The 24,714-nt window shown below is 34.5% G+C and overlaps 1 protein-coding gene across 1 annotated transcript in view; it reads left to right on the forward strand.

Annotated features, from left to right (window-relative positions):
• The window catches only part of MRPL1 (mitochondrial ribosomal protein L1), a 93,767-nt gene that overhangs the window by 43,449 nt on the left and 25,604 nt on the right, over positions 1–24,714 (forward strand). The window contains exon 8 of the mRNA XM_025887641.2: positions 9,852–9,958. Within this exon, the coding sequence (XP_025743426.1) occupies positions 9,852–9,958 (107 nt within the window). The remainder of the gene's footprint in view (positions 1–9,851; positions 9,959–24,714) is intronic.

The raw sequence follows: 24,714 nt of genomic DNA on the forward strand, positions 1-24,714 counted from the left end.
CTTCTGTGAAAAATGTTGTTGGTATTGGTAGGTATTCTATTTAATCTATAAATTGCTTTGGGTAGTATGGACATTTTAACATAATACTTAATTTTAACATAATATTAATTCCTTCAGTACATGAGCATGAAATATCTTTCCATTTGTGTCATCTTCAGTTTCATCCGTGTTTTATAGTTTTCAGTCTTTCACCTCTTTGGTCAAATTTATTCCTAGGTATTTTATTCTCTTTTGGTGCAATTGTAAATGGGATTATTTTCTTAATTTCTCTTTCTGCTACTTCATTGTTAGTATATAGAAATGCAACAGATTTCTTTATATTAAGTTTGTATCCTGTAAGCCTACTGAATTCACTTGTTTTTTTAAAGATTTTATTTATTTGAGAGAGAGGGAGCTAGCATGAGCAGGGGGAGGGGCAAAGGGAGAGGGAAAAGCAGACTTCCCACAGAGTGCAGAGCCCAGTGTGTTGATCCCAGGACCCTAAGTCATGATAGCTGAAGTCAGATACTTAACCAACTGAGCCATCCAGGCAACCCTCATTTGTTACTTTTAATAGTTTTTGGTGGTCTTTAGGGTTTTCTGTATAGTATTATATCATCTGCAAATAGTAACAGTTTTCTTCTTCCTTACCAATTTGGGTGCCTTTTATTTATTTATTTTTTTTCTTGTCTGATTGCTGTGGCTAGGACTTCTAGTAGGTGTTGAATGAAAGTGGCAAGAGTGGTCATCCTTATCTTATTTCTGATTTTTGAGCAAAAACTCTGTTTGTCTCCATTGAGTATAGTGTTAACTGTAGATTTGTCATATTTGACCTTTATTAGGTTGAGGTATGTTCCTTCTATATTGATGTTGTTGAGAGTTTTTATCATAAGCGGATGTTGAAATTTGTTATTGTTTTTTCTGTATCTATACTAAGATAATCAGATGATTTTCATCTTTCATTTTATATTTTTTGTTGTGGGTGTGTATTTGGTTCCTCTTGTTAGAGTATGAGCATTTTTTGGTTTTGTTCACTATTTTATTTCCATGGTCTAGAGTAATATGTGGCACATAGTGGAACTCAACAAATATTTGTACAATGAATGCACATTTAATGCCACATTCAGTTGATAGTAGATACAGCATTAAATTAATCAACTGAGGAATGAATTATCTACAACTTACAGATTTTTTTGGATTAGAATAATTGTATGTACAGTTATTGAGTATCTACTGTGTCTCAAGTCTTGAGTGTGGTGAGTATGAACAAGACAGATGAGGTCCTTACTGTCACAGAACTAACAGTTTTTGTTTTTTGCAGCAGGCAAACTGGTTTAATTTAATATTTAATCATGCTCAGATTCTCTAGTCAAACAAAAGAACAAAAAACAAAACACATACCCCCAAAACTTTTATTTGATTTAGCTATCCTTTCTAGCTACGATCTTATCTTTTCTGTTGTTTTATACAAAGTTTTCTAAACAAATGGTCTTCACTGGTTGGGTGTCTCCATTTCCTTACCAAGTGTTATTCTTTCTTACATCCTTCTTTCTTGTAATTCAACTAAAATGTTGCTCTCAGTAATAATCATCAGTCTTTTACCACATTCAAAGATCTCTTCTTAGAAATTTTTTTTTGTTTGTTTCTTGAGACTTTATTTTACACTGTATGATCTTTACCTCCTTTCTTACTAACTGGTCCTACTTGGTTTGGAAAACAAACTTTGGCTGTCTTGTTTTATTCTACTTGCTTCTTCCTTATGATATTCTTGGGTAAAGAAGAAAAGAGAGTATTAGGGTGAAATACCTGATCATATAGTTTAGTACTGATTATGTTCATTATGGAAATTGATAGAATTAGAGGAAGAGAAAGGGAAAGGAAGAACGAAGAGAGACGTAGAAGAACATAAAGGTACAGAGAAAAGAGAACGTGAAGAAGAGAGCAATTACAAAGCAGTAAGGGGCTAGCAGAGGCTTAGAAATAGCAGTGAAGATTTAACATTGGGCTATATTGAAAAGCAGAATAGAATAGTAGTTAATATAAACCTCTTGGTCTTGGTTTTATCACTTACATTGACCTTGAACCCGTTTTTTAACATTTTTGTGCCTCTGTTTATTCATCTACAAAATGGGTTTCATAATAACATCTCTCTATAGTGTTTTTGTTATAGTGTATGTAAGAGCTTAGCACAGGCTGGGTGATAAGTACATAATATAAATGAACTGCAATTATTATTGACTCCCACAATTTAGGTACAAATACCTAAATTTGTACCTTAGGTACAAATACCTAAGGTAGCTACTTATTCTTTGCAATTAATTTAGGAGTATTCATTCTTTTTCATGCCTTCGTATATCATTTCTACTTTCATAGTTCATTTATTGAATAAGCACATAACAGTTGAGTACCTACTATGTGCCAGGCAGTACACTTAGTACTGAGGGTTGAAAGATAAAAAGATAGTTCCCATCTTTAAGGAGATAAAAATTGAGAGGCGAGAGAGACAGGAACAAACTGCTGCACTAAAATGCAGAAAGTGTACGAGTGTACAGTATACAAAGTGCTGAGAGAAGTGAGGGACTACTTTGTAGAATCAGATTATATAAAGAAGATAGCAGTTAAGTTGAGAGGTTAAGCATGAATAAGTATTTTCTTTTCTGACATGCATGGGGAGAACATTCCAGGTAGAGGAAATGGCCTATACTAATGCACAAAAGTATGAGAAACTCAGTTCTGTGTTCAGGAAATTATAAATACCTTTCTATCATTTGGCACAAAATATTTTATCAGATAGTGGTGGTCAGTGGGGTTAGACAGCAGTAGGCAGTGGGCCAGATCACCAAGGGCTTTGCGTGACGTACTGTGGAGATTAGATTTTATCCTTTATGCAGTTAGGAGCCATTGAAAAATGTTGCTCAGAATAATGATATAAGATTTGCATATTAGAATGACTATATGTGGGAGCTGTTTAAGTGACAGCGTGGTAAGAGGGAAATGATGAAACTCAAACAGACCAGTAGGAGGCGAACGCAGTAGTCTAAAAGATGAATAAGGACAGAATTTGAGCAGGGGCAATGAAGACAGAGGAGGAAAGCTGTTGTGGGATATTGAGAAGGCAGAATGAACAGGAGTTACTGATTAGATGTGGGAGGTAAGGGAGAGGGAGGAATCTAGAATGATTCCCTGATTTCTGTTGTGAGTAACCCAGTATAAACTATGAAACATAGAGGAGGTAAAACAGGTTTGGGCATGATCATAATATCAGGTGATGGAGGGAAGATGGAGTTAGGCTGGCACAAATTTATTCTGTTTCCCTGGAAGTCAGTATTAAGATAAAGTAGGTTGTGATAAACAAATATGCACATTGTAATCTCTAGAGTAAGTAAAAAACATATACAAAGAGATGCAGGTTAAAACTCAGTAGAGGAATAAAAAATAAAAAAGATATACTAAAATATTTTTGTTTAAAAGAAAAGAAGGCAGTAAAGGAAGAATAGAGGAACATATGAGATGAGACAAATAGAAAACACATCAAAATAAAGACCTAAATCTAGCCATATCATTAGTTTTGTTAATTGGAAATGGAATGAATAAACATTCCACCCAAAAGGCAGAGATTATAAAACAAAGAAAAAACAATCCAATTATATGGTGTTTACAGGAGACACACTTTATATTCAAACACACAAATAAACTGAAAGCAAAATGATAGATAAAGATATACCATGAAGGGCACCTGGGTGGCTCAGTCAGTTAAGCGTTTGCCTTCAGCTCAGGTCATGATCTCAGGGTCCTGGGTTGGAGCCCCACATTGGCCTCCCTGCTCTTCAGGGAGCCTGTTTCTCTTTCTCCCTCTGCCTGCCACTCTCCCTACTTGAACTCTTTCTGTCTATCAAATAAATAAATAAAATCTTAAGAAAAAAAAAGATATACCATGAAAATAGTAAGCATTAGTGACCTGGATCGACTATATTAATACCAGACAAAATAGACTTTTGAACCAAGGACTGTTAGGAACAACTTTATGCCAATGAAATGGGCAAATTTCTTGTAAGACACAGGTCACCAAAGTGTCTAGAAATAATAGAAAATCTACATGGATCTATATCAGCTGAAGAAATTGAATTAGTAATTTACAGCTTCCCACAGTGAAAAGTTCAGGACCACATGACTTCTTACAGGTGAATTCTATCCAGCATTTAAGGCAAAAATAATACCAATCCATTAAACCTCTTTTAGAAAATAATGGGGAAGGAACACTTACCAACTTATTTTATGAGCTCAGCAGTACCCTGATATCAGAGGTAGACAAGGATATCACAAGCAAACAAAACACATGAACATAGAAGCACAAATGCTTAACAAAATATTAGCAAATTGAATCTGGAAGTATGTTTTTATGTATATATGTATGTATGTATTAAAGGTTAGTAAACATTAGCCAAGAAGATTTATTCTAGGATTACAAAGTTAGTTTGACATCTGAACGTCAATATAATATATCATGTTAATAGAATAAAGGAAATAGACCTTAAGATCATCTCAGTAGATGCAGGGAAAACATTTGACAAAATCTAATAGCCATTCATGCTAAGAACTCAGAATACTAGAAATAGAAGTGAACTTCCTCAGCCTGACAAAGCACATCTATGAAAAATCAATAGCTCATATCATTCTTAATGATGAGACCATTAAGACTGAATGCTTTCTGGGCGCCTGGGTGGCTCAGTTGGTTAAACGATTGCCTTCGGCTCAGGTCATGATCCTGGAGTCCCAGGATCGAGTCCCGCATCGGGCTCCCTGCTCAGCAGGGAGTCTGCTTCTCCCTCTGACCCTCTTCCCTCTCGTGCTCTCTATCTCTCATTCTCTCTCTCTCAAATAAATAAATAAAATCTTTAAAAAAAAAAGACTGAATGCTTTCTGCCTAAAGTCAGGAACAAGGTGAAGATCTGTGTTCTCACCACTTACGTTCAGCATTGTATTAAAAGTCAGTGAAATAAAGGGCATACATATGGGAAAGGAAGAAATAAAACTCTTCATGCCCAGAAGTAGGATTCTAAGTGAATTCTTTTTTTTTAAAGATTTTTTATTTATTCACTTGAGACACAGAGATAGAGAGAGAGAGTATGAGCAGGGAGAGAGGCAGAGGGAGAGGGAGAAGCAGGCTTCCCGCTGAGCCAGGAGCCCGATGTGGGGCTCGATCCCAGGACCCTGGGATCATGACCTGAGCCGAAGGCAGATGCTTAACCATCTGAGCCACCCAGGCACCCTAGGTAGTGAATTCTAATAAGTGAATTTAGTGAGGTTAAAGTATTTAAGATCAATACACAAAATCAACTGTATTTCTATATCAGCAATAGCCAATCAAAATGAAATTTATAAAACAGTTCCATTAATAAGAGCATAAAAAGTCAAATAAAGGAAAAATAAATCAAAATAAGGAATAAATTTAACAAAAGATGCAGGACCTACTTAGAGAAAACTGCTAACTGTTGCTAAAAGTATCAGAAATACCTAAGTAAATAAAGGTACATGGCATTGCTGTGGATTTGAAGGATAATATTGTTAAGAGGGATTTTTCCTACATTTTGTACAGATTTAGTACAGTCCCAATCAAGCTCCCAGAAAGCTTAAAAAAAAATTTTTTTTTTTGGAAATTGACAAGCTTATTCTAGTATATGAGTAGAAATACAAAGGACCTAGAATAAAAAATGTTTTTAAAAAGGAAGAACAGAATTGGAGGACCTGCATTAGCTGATTTAAGACTTTAGTCTATAGTAATCAAGACAGTGTGGTACAGCATAAGGATGGATGTGTATAGATCAAACCTTGAGAGGTAAAAAAATAGACCCAAGCCTAAGGGACAATTGATTTTTGACAAAGGTACCAAGATTATGTGGGGGAAAGAACAGTTTTCAGTGAATGTTTCTAAAATAACTGGATATCCCTTTCCTCCCATCAAATACAAAAATTAATTAAAAATGGATCACAGATCTAATTGTAAGGGCTAAAGCCATTAAATTCTAGAAGAAAATTATCTGGAAGAAAATCTTTATGGCTCTAGATTAAGCACAGATTTCTTAGGACACAAAAAGCATGAGCCATAGAAGAACTTGCTAAAATGGAGTATCAATATTAAAAACTTGGCTTATGGGAAGACACCACTAAGAAAATGAAAAAGACAAGCCACAGTTTGGGGTAAAATATTTGCTACATATTTATCTGACAAAGGACTTATTTCTAGAATTACAAAGAACTCTTACAACTCAGTAAAAAGACTATTTAAAAAAGGGGCAAAAGAACTGAACAGGCAGCTTACAAAATAAGATATACAATTGGCCATTAAGGACTAGAAATGATGCTCAACATCTTGGTCATTAGGTAAATGCAAATTAACATCGACAAACTTTGCTTATAAGACAAAGAGGTAGGAAAAGGAATATGTAAAGTCAAAGAAAGATTTTATTTGTTTTGGGATGGAATTGGCCTGAAAACTCAAATCTTCATCATTACCCCCAATCTATCACTTTTTTTCTGGTTTCTTATTCTAACTGTATACACACTATATATTTTTTTTCAATCCTCCATCAGAACCTTCTCTTCAGTATGTTTTAATGAAAAACTATTTCTGTTTTCTTCCTAAGCCCTAGTCTTTCACACTCATTATTACAATGTCACTATGAGATCAGACGCAAAATTATGAAGTCATTTATTCATTCTTTCAGCAAACATTTGTCCTTTGGTACTCCTGCTAATTACCTACCTGCATCTAGACAGAGATATCAAGTAGGTGATTGGAGATCATGAGAGAGGTTGTGGCTAGAGATGTAAATTTGGCAGTTCTTGGTGGATGAATTGTTTTTAAAGCCATGTATCTGGATGAGATTGCTTAAGGTGTGATTGAGTAGAAAGAGAAGTCAAAGACTGAGCCCTGAGGTAGTTTAATCTTTGTAAGTCACCTAGGTGAGCTGAGGGTGAGGTGGCTCAGCCAACAAATTGAGTGGAACAGCCAGTGAGAGCAGTGTTTCAGAGGACAAGTCAGGATATTTTAGGGAAAAGGAGAGATATACACTGAACTGCTCTTGATAGGTCAAGTCAGAGGAACATTGAGAAATGATTAATAGATTTGTCATTGTGAAGGTCATTGGTGACCTTGACAATATTATTTTCAGTGGATGATAATCTGTTTCAAGTAGATTTAAGAGAAAATGGAGAAGTAGAGAAAGGTTAGACAGCTGTTTTGAGAACTTAAACTCTTAAGGGAAGTATTGGTCACTGGAAGACAATATGAAGTTGTAGACTTATTTTAAAATAAGATGGGAGATTTTATAGCAAGTTTGTAAGCTGATGATGATGATTTTAGAAAAGCATGTCTAAGAAAATCGACGGTGTAGTAGAGAGAAGGGAGGGGTGGGATCCAGTGCACAAATGAAGAGGGTTGGCCTTTGCTGAGAGCATAGACTCTTGATTCACCATGACAGAAAGGAAGGCATTGTGGTTAACATAATTCTTGAGCTCTCACTATGTAGAAGGCACTATTCATGAGAAACAAGCTTAAATAGAGACATAAATGATTTAACCAGGTTCCCGTTTTTTTGTATATCACTTTTAGCATTTACTGTTTTATTATACTGTTTTTCATACTGTTTAATACTAGTTACATCAGAATTTGATACTAAAAACAGGTAGCATTTTTTTAGTGGTAGTTCCATCTGCAAGTCCCTTTTCTCCCCATCAATTACAATTAGATTGTAAGCTTCTTGTGGATAATTGCTTTCATTTACAGTGACGTGCTCCTGAGCCATACTGAACAACTCCCGAGATGATCCTTGACAGTAATATATGCTGAACATATACTGTACTCTCTATATAATGAGATCTTCATGATGACTTATCATGGGAAGAATTATTGGAGACATATAAGAGTGGTGTGTCTTTAGTAGCACATTCTTTATTGTCTATTTTACTCTTCAAATAATATTTTCTATGTACAAAATTGAAAAATTTTCAAGTTAAGGTATGTGGTCATGAAATATTAAAAACTTGTATTTTTGTGTATTAAATTTGAGTTAAATGTTAATGACTAAAAATTTGGAAGGTACAGTTTATTTTTGAAGTCTTCTGTGTGATCTGTTGAAAATTCTTAATTTTTACCTTGACTTCATTTTTCTCCTTTCTATATTCAGTTGTACTTCTTTTGCTACCGTAATGGAGGACAAAGTGACATTAGAATCCAAAAAATTGAGTTTCTTTTTTTCTTTAAATTTTTTATTGTTATGTTAATCACCATGCATTACATCATTAGTTTTTGATGTAGTGTTCCATGATTCATTGTTTGTGCATAACACCCAGTGCTCTATGCAGAACGTGCCCTCTTTAATACCCATCACCAGGCTGACCCATACCCCCACACCCCTCCCCTCTAGAACCCTCACTTTGTTTTTCAGAGTCCATCATCTCTCATGGTTGGTCTCCCCCTCCGATTTACCCCCCTTCATTCTTCCCCTCCTGCTATCTTCTTCTTCTTTTTTTTTCTTAACATATATTGCATTATTTGTTTCAGAGGTACAGATCTGTGATTCAACAGTCTTGCACAATCCACAGTGCTCACCATAGCACATACCCTCCCCAATGTCTGTGACCCAGCCACTCCATCCCTCCCACCCCCCCCACCACTCCAGCAACCCTCAGTTTGTTTCCTGAGATTAAGAATTCCTCTATCAGTGAGGTCATATGATACATGTCTTTCTCTGATTGACTTATTTCACTCAGCATAACACCCTCCAGTTCCATCCATGTCGTTGCAAATGGCAAGATTTCATTCCTTTTGATGGCTGTATAATATTCCATTGTATATATATACCACATCTTCTTTATCCATTCATCTGTTGATGGACATCTTGGCTCTTTCCACAGTTTGGCTATTGTGGACCAAAAAATTGAGTTTCAATTCTTAACTCTTTTTTCATGCCAGCTTCTGTAGCCATTTATGCAGTAATGAACTGCCTCTATACTATCAGTCACTGTGATTATTATTTCTACTGCTAAATCTTGTGACTTCTAGTTCCTTTCCCTTTTTTATGGTAAGGCAGGTCAGGTGAGTTTCACATGAAAGTAGGTAAAAACTTCCTAAAAGATTTCAAGACTGTACTGTTTGCTTTTATCACAGAAAATATTATAGATTTAATTTGTCCTTAAGTTTCTAAAGGGTGATAAGCATCATCCTTGCATAAACTTACTTATTGGTTTTCTATTAGTGTGCAACAATATTACCACAAATTTAGTGGCTTAAAACAACACACATTTACTATCTCATAGTTTCTGTATATTAGGAATGTGTGTACACCTAAGCTGGGTCCTCTGCTTCATTGTCTCATAAAGCTTCAATCAAGGCATCAGTTAGGGCTGTGGTTTCATCTGAGAGTTGACTGGGGAAAGATCCACTTCTGGACTCATGTGGCTTTGGGGCAGGATTCAGTTCCTTGTAGGCTGCTAGGTTGAGGGCATCAGTTTCTTATCTTGGGGCCCTTTTCCTATGTCAGCTTAAAACATTGCAGCTGCTTCTTCAAAACCAGTAAAGAAGAGAGTCTCCTCCAAGATGGGCATTACAGTTTTATGTAATGTAATCACGTGCATGTAAACATCCTGTCTCTTGGTTAGAAGTAACTTGCAACTCCCATCCACATTCAAGAGGAGGGGGTCACAAAAGGGCATGAAAGCAGGAAATGAGCATCACAGAGGCCACTCTAGAAAGTCTGTCTGCTACAGCTTGTTTGCTATATCTTAATACAGGATGAATGTTTCTCTTATTCAGTAATTTTTGTTACTTATTTATATGTAGTGATAACTGGATTTTTAATTTTTCTAACCAGATTCCATTGGCCGTGACATCCCCAAAATGCTTGAATTATTTAAAACTGGACATGAAATTAAGGTAGATGAAGAAAGGGAGAACTTTCTCCAGACCAAAATAGCAACAGTAAGTTACAATGGAAATTGTTATTAAATAACCATCTTTTTTTTTTTTTTTTGCTTGAGTGACTGATAATTTATAATATGCCAGTCCTTTGAACTTGTTCTTGGCACTAACATCAGGAGTAGCACTAAATATACAGAGAGATAATTTCTTTTTATTCTGTAGATTGAACTCATAAATTTTAATGGTATTTGAGAATTCCTTCATGTGCCACTCAGTGATACTGTATTTTGTCTTATTTGATTGTTCTGTGTATGTATTTTTTGCTCTCTAATATTCTAAGTTTATTGAGAGTAGGGATAGATCTTGTACATCCCCTGTGGAACATTGCATAATGCTGAGTGCATAGTAGGTATTTAATGCTACTATACTGGAATTGAGTAATTTGCTTTGTTTTTATGAATTGTTTTGATTATCCCTGCTTGGGTTTTAAAAACTGCCTCCTTATAGAAGATGCTGGAAATCAACTCTCAAAGCTATTTTTTGGACTCTGATATAGATATGTCAGGTTTATAGGACTATGTTTTTAGATATATAGTTATTTGCTAATATCTTCTTTATGCTGAGGAATCTCTAAAATACTTTTTACTGTTCAGTAACCATAGGAATAATAGTGATATGTATAATAAAATTTAAACAGTGCCTAGCAAGTGCCAGGCACTATTCTAAACATTCTTCATTTCATATATTCTCTCTCTTAATCTTCAACACTATGAGAGGACAAATTATCATCCCCATTTTATGGATGAAGGCCAAAGAGGTTAAATAATCTTTCCAAAGTCTCACAGCAACTATGAGGCAGAATAGGTATTTGAACGTTGGCAGTCTTTTCAAGAGTCCAGGCTCTTTGCCCAAAACCATCTTGCCTCAGGCCTGGAATTACTTGAATAGCTGTAATTCCTCTTCCCATCCTGCTCTTAGAGGATTTCTGCATTATAGCCCACAGCTAGTAGTCCAGGCTAATTGAGCTATGCCTACTATAGATCATCAGAAGTAGAGAAAAGGTACTTAGCTAGTTTTATGGAAGGAAAACTTGCTTTAGAAAGAGGGCAAAACAATGTAATCTAGTCAGGGATTGGGAAAGCCCTCATTGCTGTCATTACATCAGAGCTTGGCACCAATTGTGTGGCATTGTGTTCTGCTAAAATCTGATGTTGCACTTTCCTTATTTCCAAAAGGCCCTTGACAGTGCTTCTTGTTTGTTAGGGATGAAATGTAAAAAAACAAAAAAAAAGGAAATTTTAAGAAAATATTATAAAGCTATAAGAGTCTTAGGTTTGAATACCTGTTCTGCTGCTTATGGGATGGCAGACTTTAAACAAGTTTCTTAATGTTGTGTCTCCAATTCCTGAGTTATCGAATTTACGTAGTAATAGTTATTTCACAATGTGGTTTTGAAGATTAAATAAAAATTTGAAATGGTAGCAGCAGTTGTTGGTGTTTTTTGTTTTTAGAGATTCATTTTATTTTATTTTAGAGAGAGGGGGAGGGGCAGAGGGAGAGACTCTTCAAGAAGATTCCCCACTGAGTGGGGAGCCCAACACAGGGCTTGATCCCACAGCCCATGAGATCATGACCTGAGCCAAAACCAAGTCGGATGCTCAGCTGACTGAACCACCCAGGTGCCCCATTGTTACTGTTTTGGTTGGACTTTTGGGGACTACAGGACATCTTTGTAAGACTATTTCTTTTCAGCTGGATCTTTTCTTTTGGTTAAGTAATATTTTCCGTATATTCAGGAGTTAATAGTTTATATGGATCCTGACTCTGTATAAGAAACTGTGGCATCTCATTTATTCTTCTCAACAAATACCATAGTTCTTAAGTGATTACATGAGCTCCAGGTCAGACTACTTGTATCATTTAGAGGTAGAATGTTTTTTCTTAATGAAAAATAAATTAATTTCTGTGTTTAAGAGAATCTTGTTGAATACTACTTGAATATTATAGTATTATATAGTATAGCAGATTAAGAGAGTGGATTTTAGATTTATACTCTCTGGATTCATACCCTAGTTCCAGATTGGAATTGTGTTCCCTTGCTCTCTGAGCCTCAGTTTTCCCCCATTCCCCATTTCCCCTAAATGCAAAATGAAGTTAATAATGATGCATATTTTCTAGGCTAGGAAGGAGTAGTTGAAATAATGACTATAAAGCAGACTTCTCCTTCTGGCTAACATGGAGTAATAGGGACCTGATTTACTCTTTCACCTAAGATAATCAGCATTACCTTGATACCAAAATCAGGCAAAGAAAGATACAGTCCAGTATCATTTATGAAAAATAGATGTTAAAATTATAAACTAAATTTTAGCCAATGGAATCCAGCAGTATATATGAAAAAAGGATAACATGTCATCACCAAGTAGGGTTTATCCTAGGAATACTAAATTAGTTTAACATTCAATGATCAATCGTTAAATTTCACCATATTAACAAACTATAAATCAAAAGCTGTCTGATTATCTCAGTAGATACAGAGAAAGCAATTGACAGAATCCAACATTCATTCCTGATTAAAAAGTCTCAGCAAAGTAGGAATAGAAGTTAATGTCCTTAACCTGATAAAAGGCATATAAGAAAAACCAACAGCTAACGTCATACTTAGAGGTAAAGACTGAATACTTTCTTTCTAAGACCAGGAGCAAGTTAAGGATATCCACTTTAACCACTTCTGTTCAGCATTGATCTAGGGATTCTAGGCAGTGCAATCAGGCAAAAAAACAAGGCATCCTGATTAGAAAGGAAAAAGTAAGATAGTGATTATTCACAGACGATATAATGTAACTACTAAAACAAAGAAGTAAGTTAAGGTTGCAGGATACAAATATACAAAAATCAGTTTTGCTTCTATATAACAGCAACAATTAGAAATTAAATTTTTTAAAAAGTTAAAATTTAAAAATAATAATTTATAGTAATATCAAAAATAAGAAATACTTAGAGATAAATCTGACAAAAGATGTGAAAGATCCGTACACTGAAAATTTCAAGACACAGTTGAGGGAAATTAAAGAAGATCTAATAATTGATGAGGTGTACCATATTTATAGGTCAGTAAATCCAATATTGTTAAGATGTCAGTTGTCCCCAAAGTAATATATAGATTTAGTACATTCTTGATCAAAATCCCATTTAGCCTTTTTTTTTTGTAGAAACTAGCAAGCTGATTCTGAAATTCATATGGAAATACAAATGTTCTAGAATAACTAAAACAACTTCAACAAATAGCAAAGTTAGAGGTCTACCTGATTTCAAGATTTATAAAGCTACAGTATTTAAGACACTGTGGTATTGACATCAAAAAAGACAAAATGATAATGGAGTAGAATAGAGTCCCAAAAATCAAAACAAAATGTATGTGGACAACTGATTTAAAACATGTTGCAAAGTCATTTTTAATGGATAAACATTAAGTCATTTCGAGAAATGGTACCAGAACAATTGAATATCTATATATAGTAAAATAAACTTTGACCCATAACTTCATACCACATATAATTAGCTCAAAGTGTATCAAAGACCTAAACATAAAGCCTAAAATTATAAAATTTGTGGAAGAAAAAGTTGAGTTAGGGAGTGATTCTTTTTTTTTTTTAGATATGAAATGAAAAGCATAGCATGATCCACAAGAGAAATTGATAAATTGCACTGTATAAAAATTTAAAGCATTTACTCTTTAAAAGACATTGTTAAGATAAGTCACAGACTGGGATAAAATATTTACAAATCATGTAACTGATAAATCCATAATATATAAAGAGCTCTTAAAGCTCAGTAATAGAAAAACCCAGTTTTAAAAATCAGCAAAAGATTTGAACATACCTCACCAAGGTGTAACAAACACATGGCAAACAGAGGACAAATACTTTGAAAGATGCTCAACATTATTAGTTGTTACAGAAATACAAATTAAAATCACCGTGAGATATCACTACACATCTATTGGAATGATTAAAATTAAAAAAGACTGATCCATAGCAAGTATTGGTAAGGATGTGGAGAGACTGGAACATTTACACTACTCTGGCAGTGTAAAATGATACAACCTCTTTGGCAAACAATTTGGCAGTTTAAGAAATTTAACATCCAGGAGTGCCTGGGTGGCTCAGTCAGTTGGGTGGCCAACTCTTGATTTTGGTTCAGGTCATAATCTCAGGGTCCTGGGATTGAGCCCCACATTGGGCTCCACACTCAGCGGGGAGTCTGCTTCAGGATTCTCTTTCTCCCTCTGCCCCTCCTCCCACTTGCTTGCTCATTCTCTGTCTCTAAAATAAATAAATACATCTTTAGAAAAAAAAGCAATTTAACATCCACCTGCTAGATGATCCACTATTCCACTTTTAGATACTTATCTAGGAGAAATGAAGACATACGTCCATACAAAAACTTATGAACAAATGCTTATAACAGATTTATTTGTAATAGCTAAAAACTGGAAACATTCCACATGTCCATTGACAGGTGAATGTATAAACAATCTTTGTTATATCTGTGTAATAGAATATTTTTTAGTAATAAAAAATAATTGATACATGCTTTAACATGGATGAATTTAAAAATGATTATACTGAGTGAAAGCCAGAGGAGTACATACTGTATGATTCTATTTATATAAATTCTGGCAAATACAAACTTATATAGTATCATTAATGTATAGTGAAAGAAAGCAGACTGGTTATTGCTTTGGGCATAAGTGGATGGGGAGGGGTGGGAAGGAGGGATTACAAAGGAGCACATGGAATTTTGGGGGTGATTGACATGTTTGTTATTTTGACTGATGAGGTTTTCACGAGTATATGCATATGTCAAAACTTAATAGATTGACACTTTAGGAATGTGCAACATATCCTGTGGAATACCATTCAGCAATGAGTACTATGGATGCCTGCTCTGATGTGGATGATTCACAAATCATAATGCTCAGTGAAAAATCAGACATAGAAACCACATATATGTGATATCATTTATATGAAAAGGTAAAACTATAAAGACAAAAACTAGGTGAGTGGCTGCCTTGGGCAGGGGTTGGAGCAGGAAGTGTAGGCACTAACAGTAAATGCATGAGAGATCATACTGGGGTGATGAAGATATTTTTTTTTTTTTAAAACATTTTAATGAATTCTCTTTTTTTTTTTTTTAAAGATTTTATTTATTTATTTGAGAGACAGAGAGAATGAGAGAGAAAGCACATGAGATGGGGGGAGGGTCAGAGGGAGAAGCAGACTCCCTGCTGAGCAGGGAGCCCGATGTGGGACTTGATCCCGGGACTCCAGGATCATGACCTGAGCCGAAGGCAGTCGCTTAACCAACTGAGCCACCCAGGCGCCCTGATGAAGATATTTTAAAACTGAATTATGGTGATGGTTGCACAATCTGGTAAGCTTACTACAAAATCAAGAAACATAAATTAGAAAATGGTAAATAATATGATATGCAAAATATACCTCAATCAAGTTAAAAATGTTCAGTGTGTCAAGTATACCCCAATATAGTTATTTAAAAAGGAATAAAAATGTGTTTACAGTTGTATCTAATGTAAGTATTACATGAATTTTATTTATAATTATCAGAGATAACAAAGATTTTAAAGCAAAGTAATATATCTTTCTCAAAAGTTAGAGATTTCTATGAGTGATGTTCTTCTTTTTTTTAAAGATTTATTTATTTGAGAGAAAGAACACAAGCAGGGGGGTGCAGAGGGAAAGAGAATCCCCAAGCAGACTCCCCACTAAGTGTGGAGCCCCACATGGGGCTTGATCCCAGGACCCCGAGATCATGACCTGAGCCAAAACCAAGAGTTGTTTGCCCAACTGACTGAGCAACTTAGGCGCCCTGAGTGATATTATTCTTACTATACAGTTGGAAATATTGAAGATGTTGGGTTTTTTGTTCATTTGTTTTTGCCACCTGTGTGATATGAGGACTAGATTTAGAAGGAGTATGCAGATGAAGGAGCACTGACAGTATTACATACCTATTAGGGGTTCTTAGCTTGGTACATAGAAGGTAGGAAGGTATCTAGATCAGAGGTCAAAAAACTATAGTTCGTGGGCCAAATCCAATTGCTGACAGTTTTTGTACAGCCCATGAGCTAAGAATACTCTTTACAACTTTAAAGGGCTGTAAAAAATAAAACAAAACAAAGAATTTGCTACAGAGATTATATGTAGCCTGAAAAACCGAAATATTTACTCTCTGGCTCTTTAGAGAAAGGTTTGCTGACCCCTGATCTAAAAAGTTTTTTTTTGGAAGAGTGAAATGTATTAATTTTGTGTTTCTATCTGCCTGTAGAAGAGAGACTGTCGTACTTCAGTTAAATTGTTTTGGTATCCCTTGTTACGATTCTCAAAGGGTCTGTACTGCCACATGGCTTCAAGATCCAGTTCTAGTATTGATGTAATATAAAATTGATCTTGATTAGTTTAATCTGGCTTTCCTTCTGTATCAAAGGGATGAGTACAATCAGTTGAATGATCTTTCTTAGTTATCTGACTTGAAGATTAGTATCTTGGGTATTAGAACTCAACCACTAATGCCCTTGTATATCAAACCTGTACAAATGCTCTTATAGCCAACCAGTATCTAACATTTGGCAGCAGTGTTACTTACAGGTAAATTAGTTTTGTTGCTAATCTTTCCTACCATTTATGTCTATAATTTACATATTCATGAGATTGGCTATGACTGCATGCTATCAGATCAAATGCTCATATCAGTGAAAATGCCATTTATTTTTTTTGAGAGAAAATATATTTTTATATATTTATTTCTTTCATTTGTGGCTAAATATTCTTTATTTTTTATTTTTTTTCAAGTTTTTATTTATGAAAATGCCATTTAAGTGATATGTTGAACATCATGCAAACACAATAGATTATCATTGCTATATTTTATTTTTCAGTCAGCTGACTGTCAAGTAGTCACCATTTATTTTTTCTCAGCATGAAGAATATGTTGGTTGGGATAAAAGTAAATTGCTAAGTGACCAAATTTAAGGGAAAGATTTTAAACTAAAAATAAAAATTCACAGGGGAGAAAAACACATTTAACTGGACCCTAACTTACTTTAAAATTATGGTTCTTTCCATGAAAAAGAGATGAAACTAAGGTAGATCCTCTAAAAACTTTGAGACATTAATTATGTACCTGGCTAGCCTGGCTAGTATATATATTCTAAATAGCAGTTCAATTTCAGATAGTAATTTGATAATTTTAAAATGATTTTTCTGAGTTTATAATATAGAAAACAGTATATAATGTTCACATAACTCTGTTGACACTTTTAAATTTTCAAATTAATATATGCACTTGGTTAAATTCAAGCAGTTTACAAAAAGGATACACTAAAGTCCCTCTCCCTGCAATGTTTTCTCCTAGAACTTTTATTAATAGTTTTTTGTTTGGGTGCCTGGCTGGCTCAGTCAGAAGAGCACCTGATTCTTGATCCCAGGGTCATAAGTTCAAGCCCCATGTTGGGTGTAGAGATTACTAAAAATAAATACATTTTAAAATGGATGTTTTAAAGTTAATTTATTATTTTAGAGAGCATGAGCAGGGGGAGGGGCAGAGGGAGAGGGAGAGATAATCTCTAGTAGACTCCCTACTGAGTGTGGAGACCAACATGGGGCTCCATCTCAGTGAGATCATGACCTGAGCTGGAATCAAGAGCTGGAAGCCCAACTGACTGAGCCACCCAGGCGACCCTAAAATAAATACACTAAAAAAAAATAGTTCTTTGTCCTAGAAATGTTAAGGCATAACAAACACCCTTATAAAAATTCACTCACATACAGGATATGCCACACACACTGTTCCATACCTTTCTTTTTCACTTAAAATGGCATGGATGTCTTCAAAGATGCAAAGAGATCTGCTCTGTTCTTTTTAATGGTTGCATAGAGTTGTATTCCCTTGTGTGCATGTACAATAATCATTTCCTGTTGATGGACATTTAGATCATGTCCAGTTTTTTTCTATTAACAATAATATTTTAATGACATTCTTACAAATACATATTGCCAGTTTTTTCCAAGTATACCCAGAAGGCAAATTTCCAGAAATAGAATGCATATTGAAAATGTTATTGTAACTATCACTAAACTGCTTTCTAAAATGCTCATATTAACTTATAATTCATCCAGTAGCATGTTATAGTGCCTCACATACTCACCAGAATTAGATATTATCAAATGTAATCATTTTATCAGTTTGTTAGGTCATATATTACTGGTGTGTGTGTGTGTGTGTGTGTGTGTACTTTTAATAGCTTAAAAATTCCAAGGTAAACATTACCATTGTTTTCTTCTTTAGTTACAGTCTTCTGTTCTTCTTAAGATTCAGAGTTTCCTCATCTGTTCCCCCCATTCTTACTCCTTTTTTCTCACATTTCTAGGCATGTTCTGATTCTCCCCCACTCTCTTTTTTTTTCTGTGTGGGCTCCTGTGACTCCCTTTACTGTGGACCCTGTCTGACTCACCTCTACCATGACTTGCTCTGTTTACTACTGCCTACTAAATGAAATTGACAAGAGCTATGGTCATTGAAGGTGCTTGTAAAATTGAAGTGTTTACAAACACTGAGATTGCCTGGCATATGCTAATTACTAAAAATAAGGCCTTTTCTGCCCAGTGTTTGGGACTGATTTTTCTGACCCATAATGTATTAGAGATTTTCACTGCATCCTATATTAAAAATATCTTCATTTATTGATTTTTCTTAAACTTTATTCTTTGAATAGGAAAAATTACTAGTTCATTTATAACCTAACCAAAAAAGAAAAAAACAAAACAAAAAACAAACTAATGTGTTTTATTTAATAAATATTAAGTACTGACTCTTTGCCATAGTGTGATACAAAAAAGAAGACATTTTTGTTAAGAAAGACACATCTAATAGATAAATATGGAAATAAACTATAGTAAAGTGTGATAAGGGTAATAATAGAGATACATATAAAATATAAAGAAGTTGCACAAAAGAAGCAGGGATTGATGTAATCATGGCATGGAGTAGATCAAGGATGGCTTCTATGAGGAGTCTGAAAATATATACCAGGTAAATTCAGGGTCATTACTCATATTTTAAAATAATACACAAAATGATGAGTGGACTCCTACACATCTATATTGGTTTAGTTGGTTTTTGTTTTGTTTTGTTTTTAAAGATTTTACTTATTTGACAGCGAGAGAGCACAAGTAGGGGGAACAGTAGAGGGAGAGGGAGAAGGAGAAGCAGGCTCCCTTCAGGGAGCCTGATGCGGGGCTCGATCGCAGGACCCTGAAATCATGACCTGAGCTGAAGGCAGACGCTTAACTATCTGAGCCACCCGGGCATCCCTGGTCAGCTGTTTTAAAGGGACCAAATAACAGTGACTTAACCACAGTAGAAAGTTATTTTTCTCCCAAGTTTGAGTTGGTGGGCAGTTTGGGACTGTTCTGCTCCAGAGTCATCCAGGGGTCAAGGTTCTTCCCCCCCACCCTTTTTTTTCCCATCTCTTAGGGTCTTTTATTCTGTGTGGTTGAATCTTGCTGAAACCATGTCTGATTTGTAGCCTGTGTGAAGGAGGCAAGAAGGAGGTGGAGAGCAAGCAACTTTCTTTCAAGCATGTAAACCACTGACCTCATCATTTCTGCCCCCATACCATGGTTCAGAGCTTATGCACATGACTTAGCTGAAAATCTGTGCTAGCTGAGTGGCCATGTGCCCAGAAAAACTTTATTTAAAAGAAGATTGGCTGGATTTGAGAGACAATTAAGGCTTTGGCACAGCTGAGGAGGAGCCAAGAAACCTAAAAGGATAAGAAAATAAAAGGAATTTTTGTTCATTTTGTTTATTGCTGTATCCCCAATTCTTAGAATAGTACCTGACAAATAGTAGGTGCTCAATAAGTAATTGTTGAATGAATGAATATACAAATACATGAATAACAAAAGCTACTGCCAGTTGAAGATCAGTTAGAAATAAAGACATTTTAAATGTATATATAGTGAATCAATGTCTTGTTTTATAAAAATTTGATTTATACCCACCTTTTCAAACAGTCCTAATGGAGTAATATTAAAAGTGAAAATTTTAATTCCCGGAATTTCTCAGAATGAGAGAATTATAGAAATGCTTAGCCAGGTATATATTTTGACATTACACAAGAAAATTAAACTGTATCCAGATATTATAGCATAAACCTGCCAGGATAAAGACTTTGAAGTAATTTTCAAAGGGTGCCTATTAGTATTTTATAACATATCACAAATACATTTTATGTTAGCCGTGAGGCTTTCAGAACATGCCTTGTTTTTTTTTCTCTTTGATAGATTTCTTGTGTGATTTAAGATACTTGGCCTCCAGCCTACTTTTTTTTGGACTTCTAAGTGTAATTACAGGACAGCTGCATTGTTGATTGGCTTTCTTATTTCCCTTTATTTCTTATTTTCCTTTATTATAAGGTAAAAGTTCTTTCTAATTTTTAATTAATGTGGGATTTCCCATTTTACAGAGATACACATAATACTTTTATATTTGTCAAATACTAAAATGTTCTCTCTTTGTCTCCTTTCACTTTTGTTAATGTTGACTGCCTCACATATTTCCAAAACAGGTGTGGTAATGTTGTAGTTGCTGAGAATGGTGGAGATTAAGGGACAGAACTTTTCATTAGGAAAAAACTACTAGAGCTGTAAAATATGGCACATTAAGACTTGTAGTAGGAAACATTTATCTGGAACAGAGGACATGCACTGTAGTTTAAAAGAAAATTTGCAGTGTGCTTACTTGGTGTATTTAGCCTATCATAGTATTTAATACCATAATAAATTATATGACTCTCATGGCCTGTTACATATACTCCTAAAAGAGCCTATAAAATCAGCGCCATGTTTCTGTATATATGTTTTCAACTAGCAACTAAGCTAACTTTTTTTTTTTAACCTGGCCCCCTCAACTAAGCTAACTTTTACGTCTGAATCCAGCTTTTATTAGAATCTCACATATGTAGAAGTACTCATTGTAGTTTCCATGGGTTTTAGGCTTTGATTTTCAAATTGAAAAGTCTTTTGTGATTAACAAAGTTGGATAAAGTTTGAGGATAAAGACATAGATTTGCATTGTAATGCACACTGGACCTTTTAAAGGGTGCAGTGTACTATGAATCTACTTGGTTTCAGATTTTTTTTTTGTAGTCTTGTTTCCTTTATTAAGTGTTTTGCTGTCAGCACAGCAACTTGTCAGAATTTTCCACACTTTATAAAAAGTGTTTGGTCTTTGAAAGAATGGTTAGTGCAGACCTGCTTCATTTCCAGTCAACTTTTTGTTTTAATTTTTCACTTCGAAGGATTTCTTTTCAAGTATACACGTACATAAAGTGAAGATTTTTTAAATGACTTTTCATTATAATATTTTCTAAAAAACCATAAAATCAGGAATCTTGATGTTTTATCTTCATTTTATCTTAGAACAATGGGGATCCAGGGTTCATAGCACTTTAGGAAAGAAAATCTGAAGGGCAATTAAACAATATTCATTGTTTCTGGTAAGAAAGTAAAGAAATTGAATACCACACATTTTCTTGGAATTTATTGCTTTATAATTTTTTACCTCTAGTTAAGCTCCTATTTGTAAATGTCAATGTCTGCATATTTTTCTTCAGTTTTTTCTTTTGAAAAATTTTAAGGATGGAAAGTTGAAAGACTAGTACAGTGAACACCTATATACTATATTCTCATCACGTAGATTCACTAATTTTCCACTAAGAACAGCTTAGAAAATCTAGTAAAAGTAGTTTGCTTAGAGAAAGTAATAAATATCTTTTTTATTTTCTAAAACACAGAAAATTAAGTTGCAGACTTCATAACATTTCACCCTTACATATTTTCTCACACGGAGCCTAAGTATAGAACATTCTCCTATACGTGCTTTTCAAAGTAGTTTTATTTTTTAGTATGGCCTTTAGAATTTGTTTGTTGGTACCTTTTTCTATTTATAATTTATTTATAATTTATTTATTTGCTCTTTTTCTTTATCCTGTTACCCTGAGATTTTTGCTGTTGTTGGTTTTCTAATTTTCTAAGTTTTACATCAGATTTGTAAGTTTTCTTTTTGTTTGTTTGTTTCAGCTTTTTATTTAAATTCTAGTTAGTTAACATATAGAGTTGTATTGGTTTCAGGAGTAGAATTTAGTTATTTATCACTCACATATAACACCCAGTGCTCATCCCAACAAGTGCCCTCCTTAGTACCCATCACTCGTTTAGCCCATCCCCCCCACCCACCACCTCCAGCAGCCCTCAGTTTGTTCTCTACTATAAGAGTGTCTTATGGTTTGCCTCCCTCTCTCTTTTTTCCCCCTTGCCCTTTGTTTCTTAAATTCCAAAGAGTTTAAATCTGTGATTTTGCCTCTGATTATATGTCTTGATATTTCGCTTTCTTGTCATTATTTTTTTAAATAATGTGTCATGGTACTTTTTAATCTTACTTGGCAGAGTATTAAAATTTGGAACGTTTTTAAAAGATACTAGGAACCTTTTTTGACTTGTTTACATTTTAGTTATATTCTAGTTTGCCTTATTGTTGAAGAATGCATTGTTTGTAGTTTTCTACTTTTTAAAAAATTTCTGGAGTCTTTCATTATGGCCTGTGGTGTAAGATTGGTATTCTTTTTTCAAGTATACCAGTGACACTTGAAAATAACATGTATTGTGAGGCTTCCAGGTAAAGATAAGTGTATTGAACATCACAGTGATAACTGATTAGAAAATGCCAAATCTAAGTCAGCAATGGAGAAAGCCAAACGAACTAGTATAGTCTACATTTCAGGATCTTGCAAAAGGCTCGGGATCTCCCTCTAGGTACCTCTGGAACTGGTTAGTGGTATGTCTGGGGATGGGACAAAAACCCTCTGAAATAGGGAGCATTAGTTAAAACTATTGAAGATTCTTATATACTTCACAACACTGGGTAACTGCCCTTTCCCATGCTAGCAGATGGATGGAAAGATTAAAACAAGTTTCTAAACTGGGGGAGGTTGGGAGTTGAGAAAATTGAAATGGAGATTAAGTGAATCTATGTATACTGATGCTGAGAAATCCTTCTGCTATCCCCTGTCCCCTTCCGCCTCCCCTGACTTGGCTTTCAGAACTCTGGCAGGAGGGGATTAGATGAGGCTTGGTTCAATAATAATAATAATAATAATAATAATAATAAGCAGCAGTCGTAGTAAGGTTTGTTTACAGGTTCCCCTTTCCCTTCTTTCTTCCTTCCCCTCTTTCTCTTTCCTTTTTTTTTTCTTTTAATAGCTCTCTGAAGTTTTTCTTTTCTATTTTCTTCCTCCCTCTCCTTCTTTTTGCTTTTCTTTTTTTTACTTCTTTTCTACTCATCCCTCCCTCTTTGGCTGTCCACCTACATAATGGAAAGACAAAAATATAATTAAATTTATGGGAAAATGAGTATGAATTAGTGGGAAGTGAATACCACAGAATAGTTGTTCAGTGGCATTCAAGTTAATTAACTTTGATGAGACAGGTTATCTAATCACAAAATGTTGCCTGGTAGATGCTGCCTGAGTTAATAATGCTATATCATTAACAAATCACAAACGCCTATTTAAAAATGTTTTTAATACAAAAGTTTGTTCTCTAAAGATGTTTAAATGTTTTCCTGTAATCATAGTATTCATTTGTTACATTATAAACTTTTTAAAAACATTTGATGGTCTGTGAATTATTAATTCCAAATTAGTGGCATCAGTAAATTTGTTAGGAATCATTGATTCCTCCTGTGAGTGAATGGAGTCTTACTCTTCCTATTTATTTTCTTATATTACAGGACAAGATCCCACTAGTATATTATAAAAACAAGTAAATAAAAGAGAGTATTCTAAAGCAACTATATACTTTAAAAATATGTGTGTCATTTGTTCTGTTTCAGTTTAGAAACTATTTCTATTCTTTTAATTTATTAATATGTACCCCTTCAGATCACTATATTTGTACCCTTTGGATAATTAGAACATAAAATCTTGAATGATTTGGAATGAGGAACACTTGTAAAAACTTCACTAAATAGTATTGAAATTTTGAGGAATATCTTTTTTTTAATTGTTTTTTTTTTTTATATTTTTTTATTTGAGAGAGAGAAACAGCATGAGAGGGGAGAAGGTCAGAGGGAGAAGCAGGCTCCCCGCCGAGCTGGGAGCCCGATGCGGGACTCAATCCCAGGACTCCAGGATCATGACCTGAGCTGAAGGCAGTCGCTTAACCAACTGAGCCGCCCAGTATGCATTATGTAATAGACTGGCTTTGACGTGAACAGTTACCATAGCATTAAAGAAAAACAGGTGTAGCCCTTTTACAGTCATATAAATAACCAGATTTTGAAGACTTTTAAATGATAAAGATAGCAAATAAAACCTATGCTCATTTTCTAAAAGGAAAAAAACTGGGTAAGACAGCTCAGATTTACATTTATACCAAATCATGCCAAGACCTGATTTAACTAGTGTTTCTAGTTCAGGTTTCAAAAATACTTGGATCTTTGACACACTTAATATAAATGCAGTGTCTTTGATGTGCTTTTTCTTCTTTTTAAAGTTGTAGACATGGTTCATTCATAGGCTTGTATCACTATGCTTTGCTTATGTAATAGTGAATTGTTTTGTGGCAAGAAATATTGTTAACTTGGCAGCTGATAAAAGCTGAAGTATATTGTAACAAAAATAAACAAGTTCAGGGTAAGGGAATATAAACATAGTAAAATCTTGTGTTGAA

This window comes from Callorhinus ursinus, unplaced genomic scaffold (genome assembly GCF_003265705.2).
Source record: "Callorhinus ursinus isolate GAN/ISIS: 27379988/994484 unplaced genomic scaffold, GSC_fseal_2.0 scaffold4, whole genome shotgun sequence".
Lineage (NCBI taxonomy): Eukaryota > Metazoa > Chordata > Mammalia > Carnivora > Otariidae > Callorhinus > Callorhinus ursinus.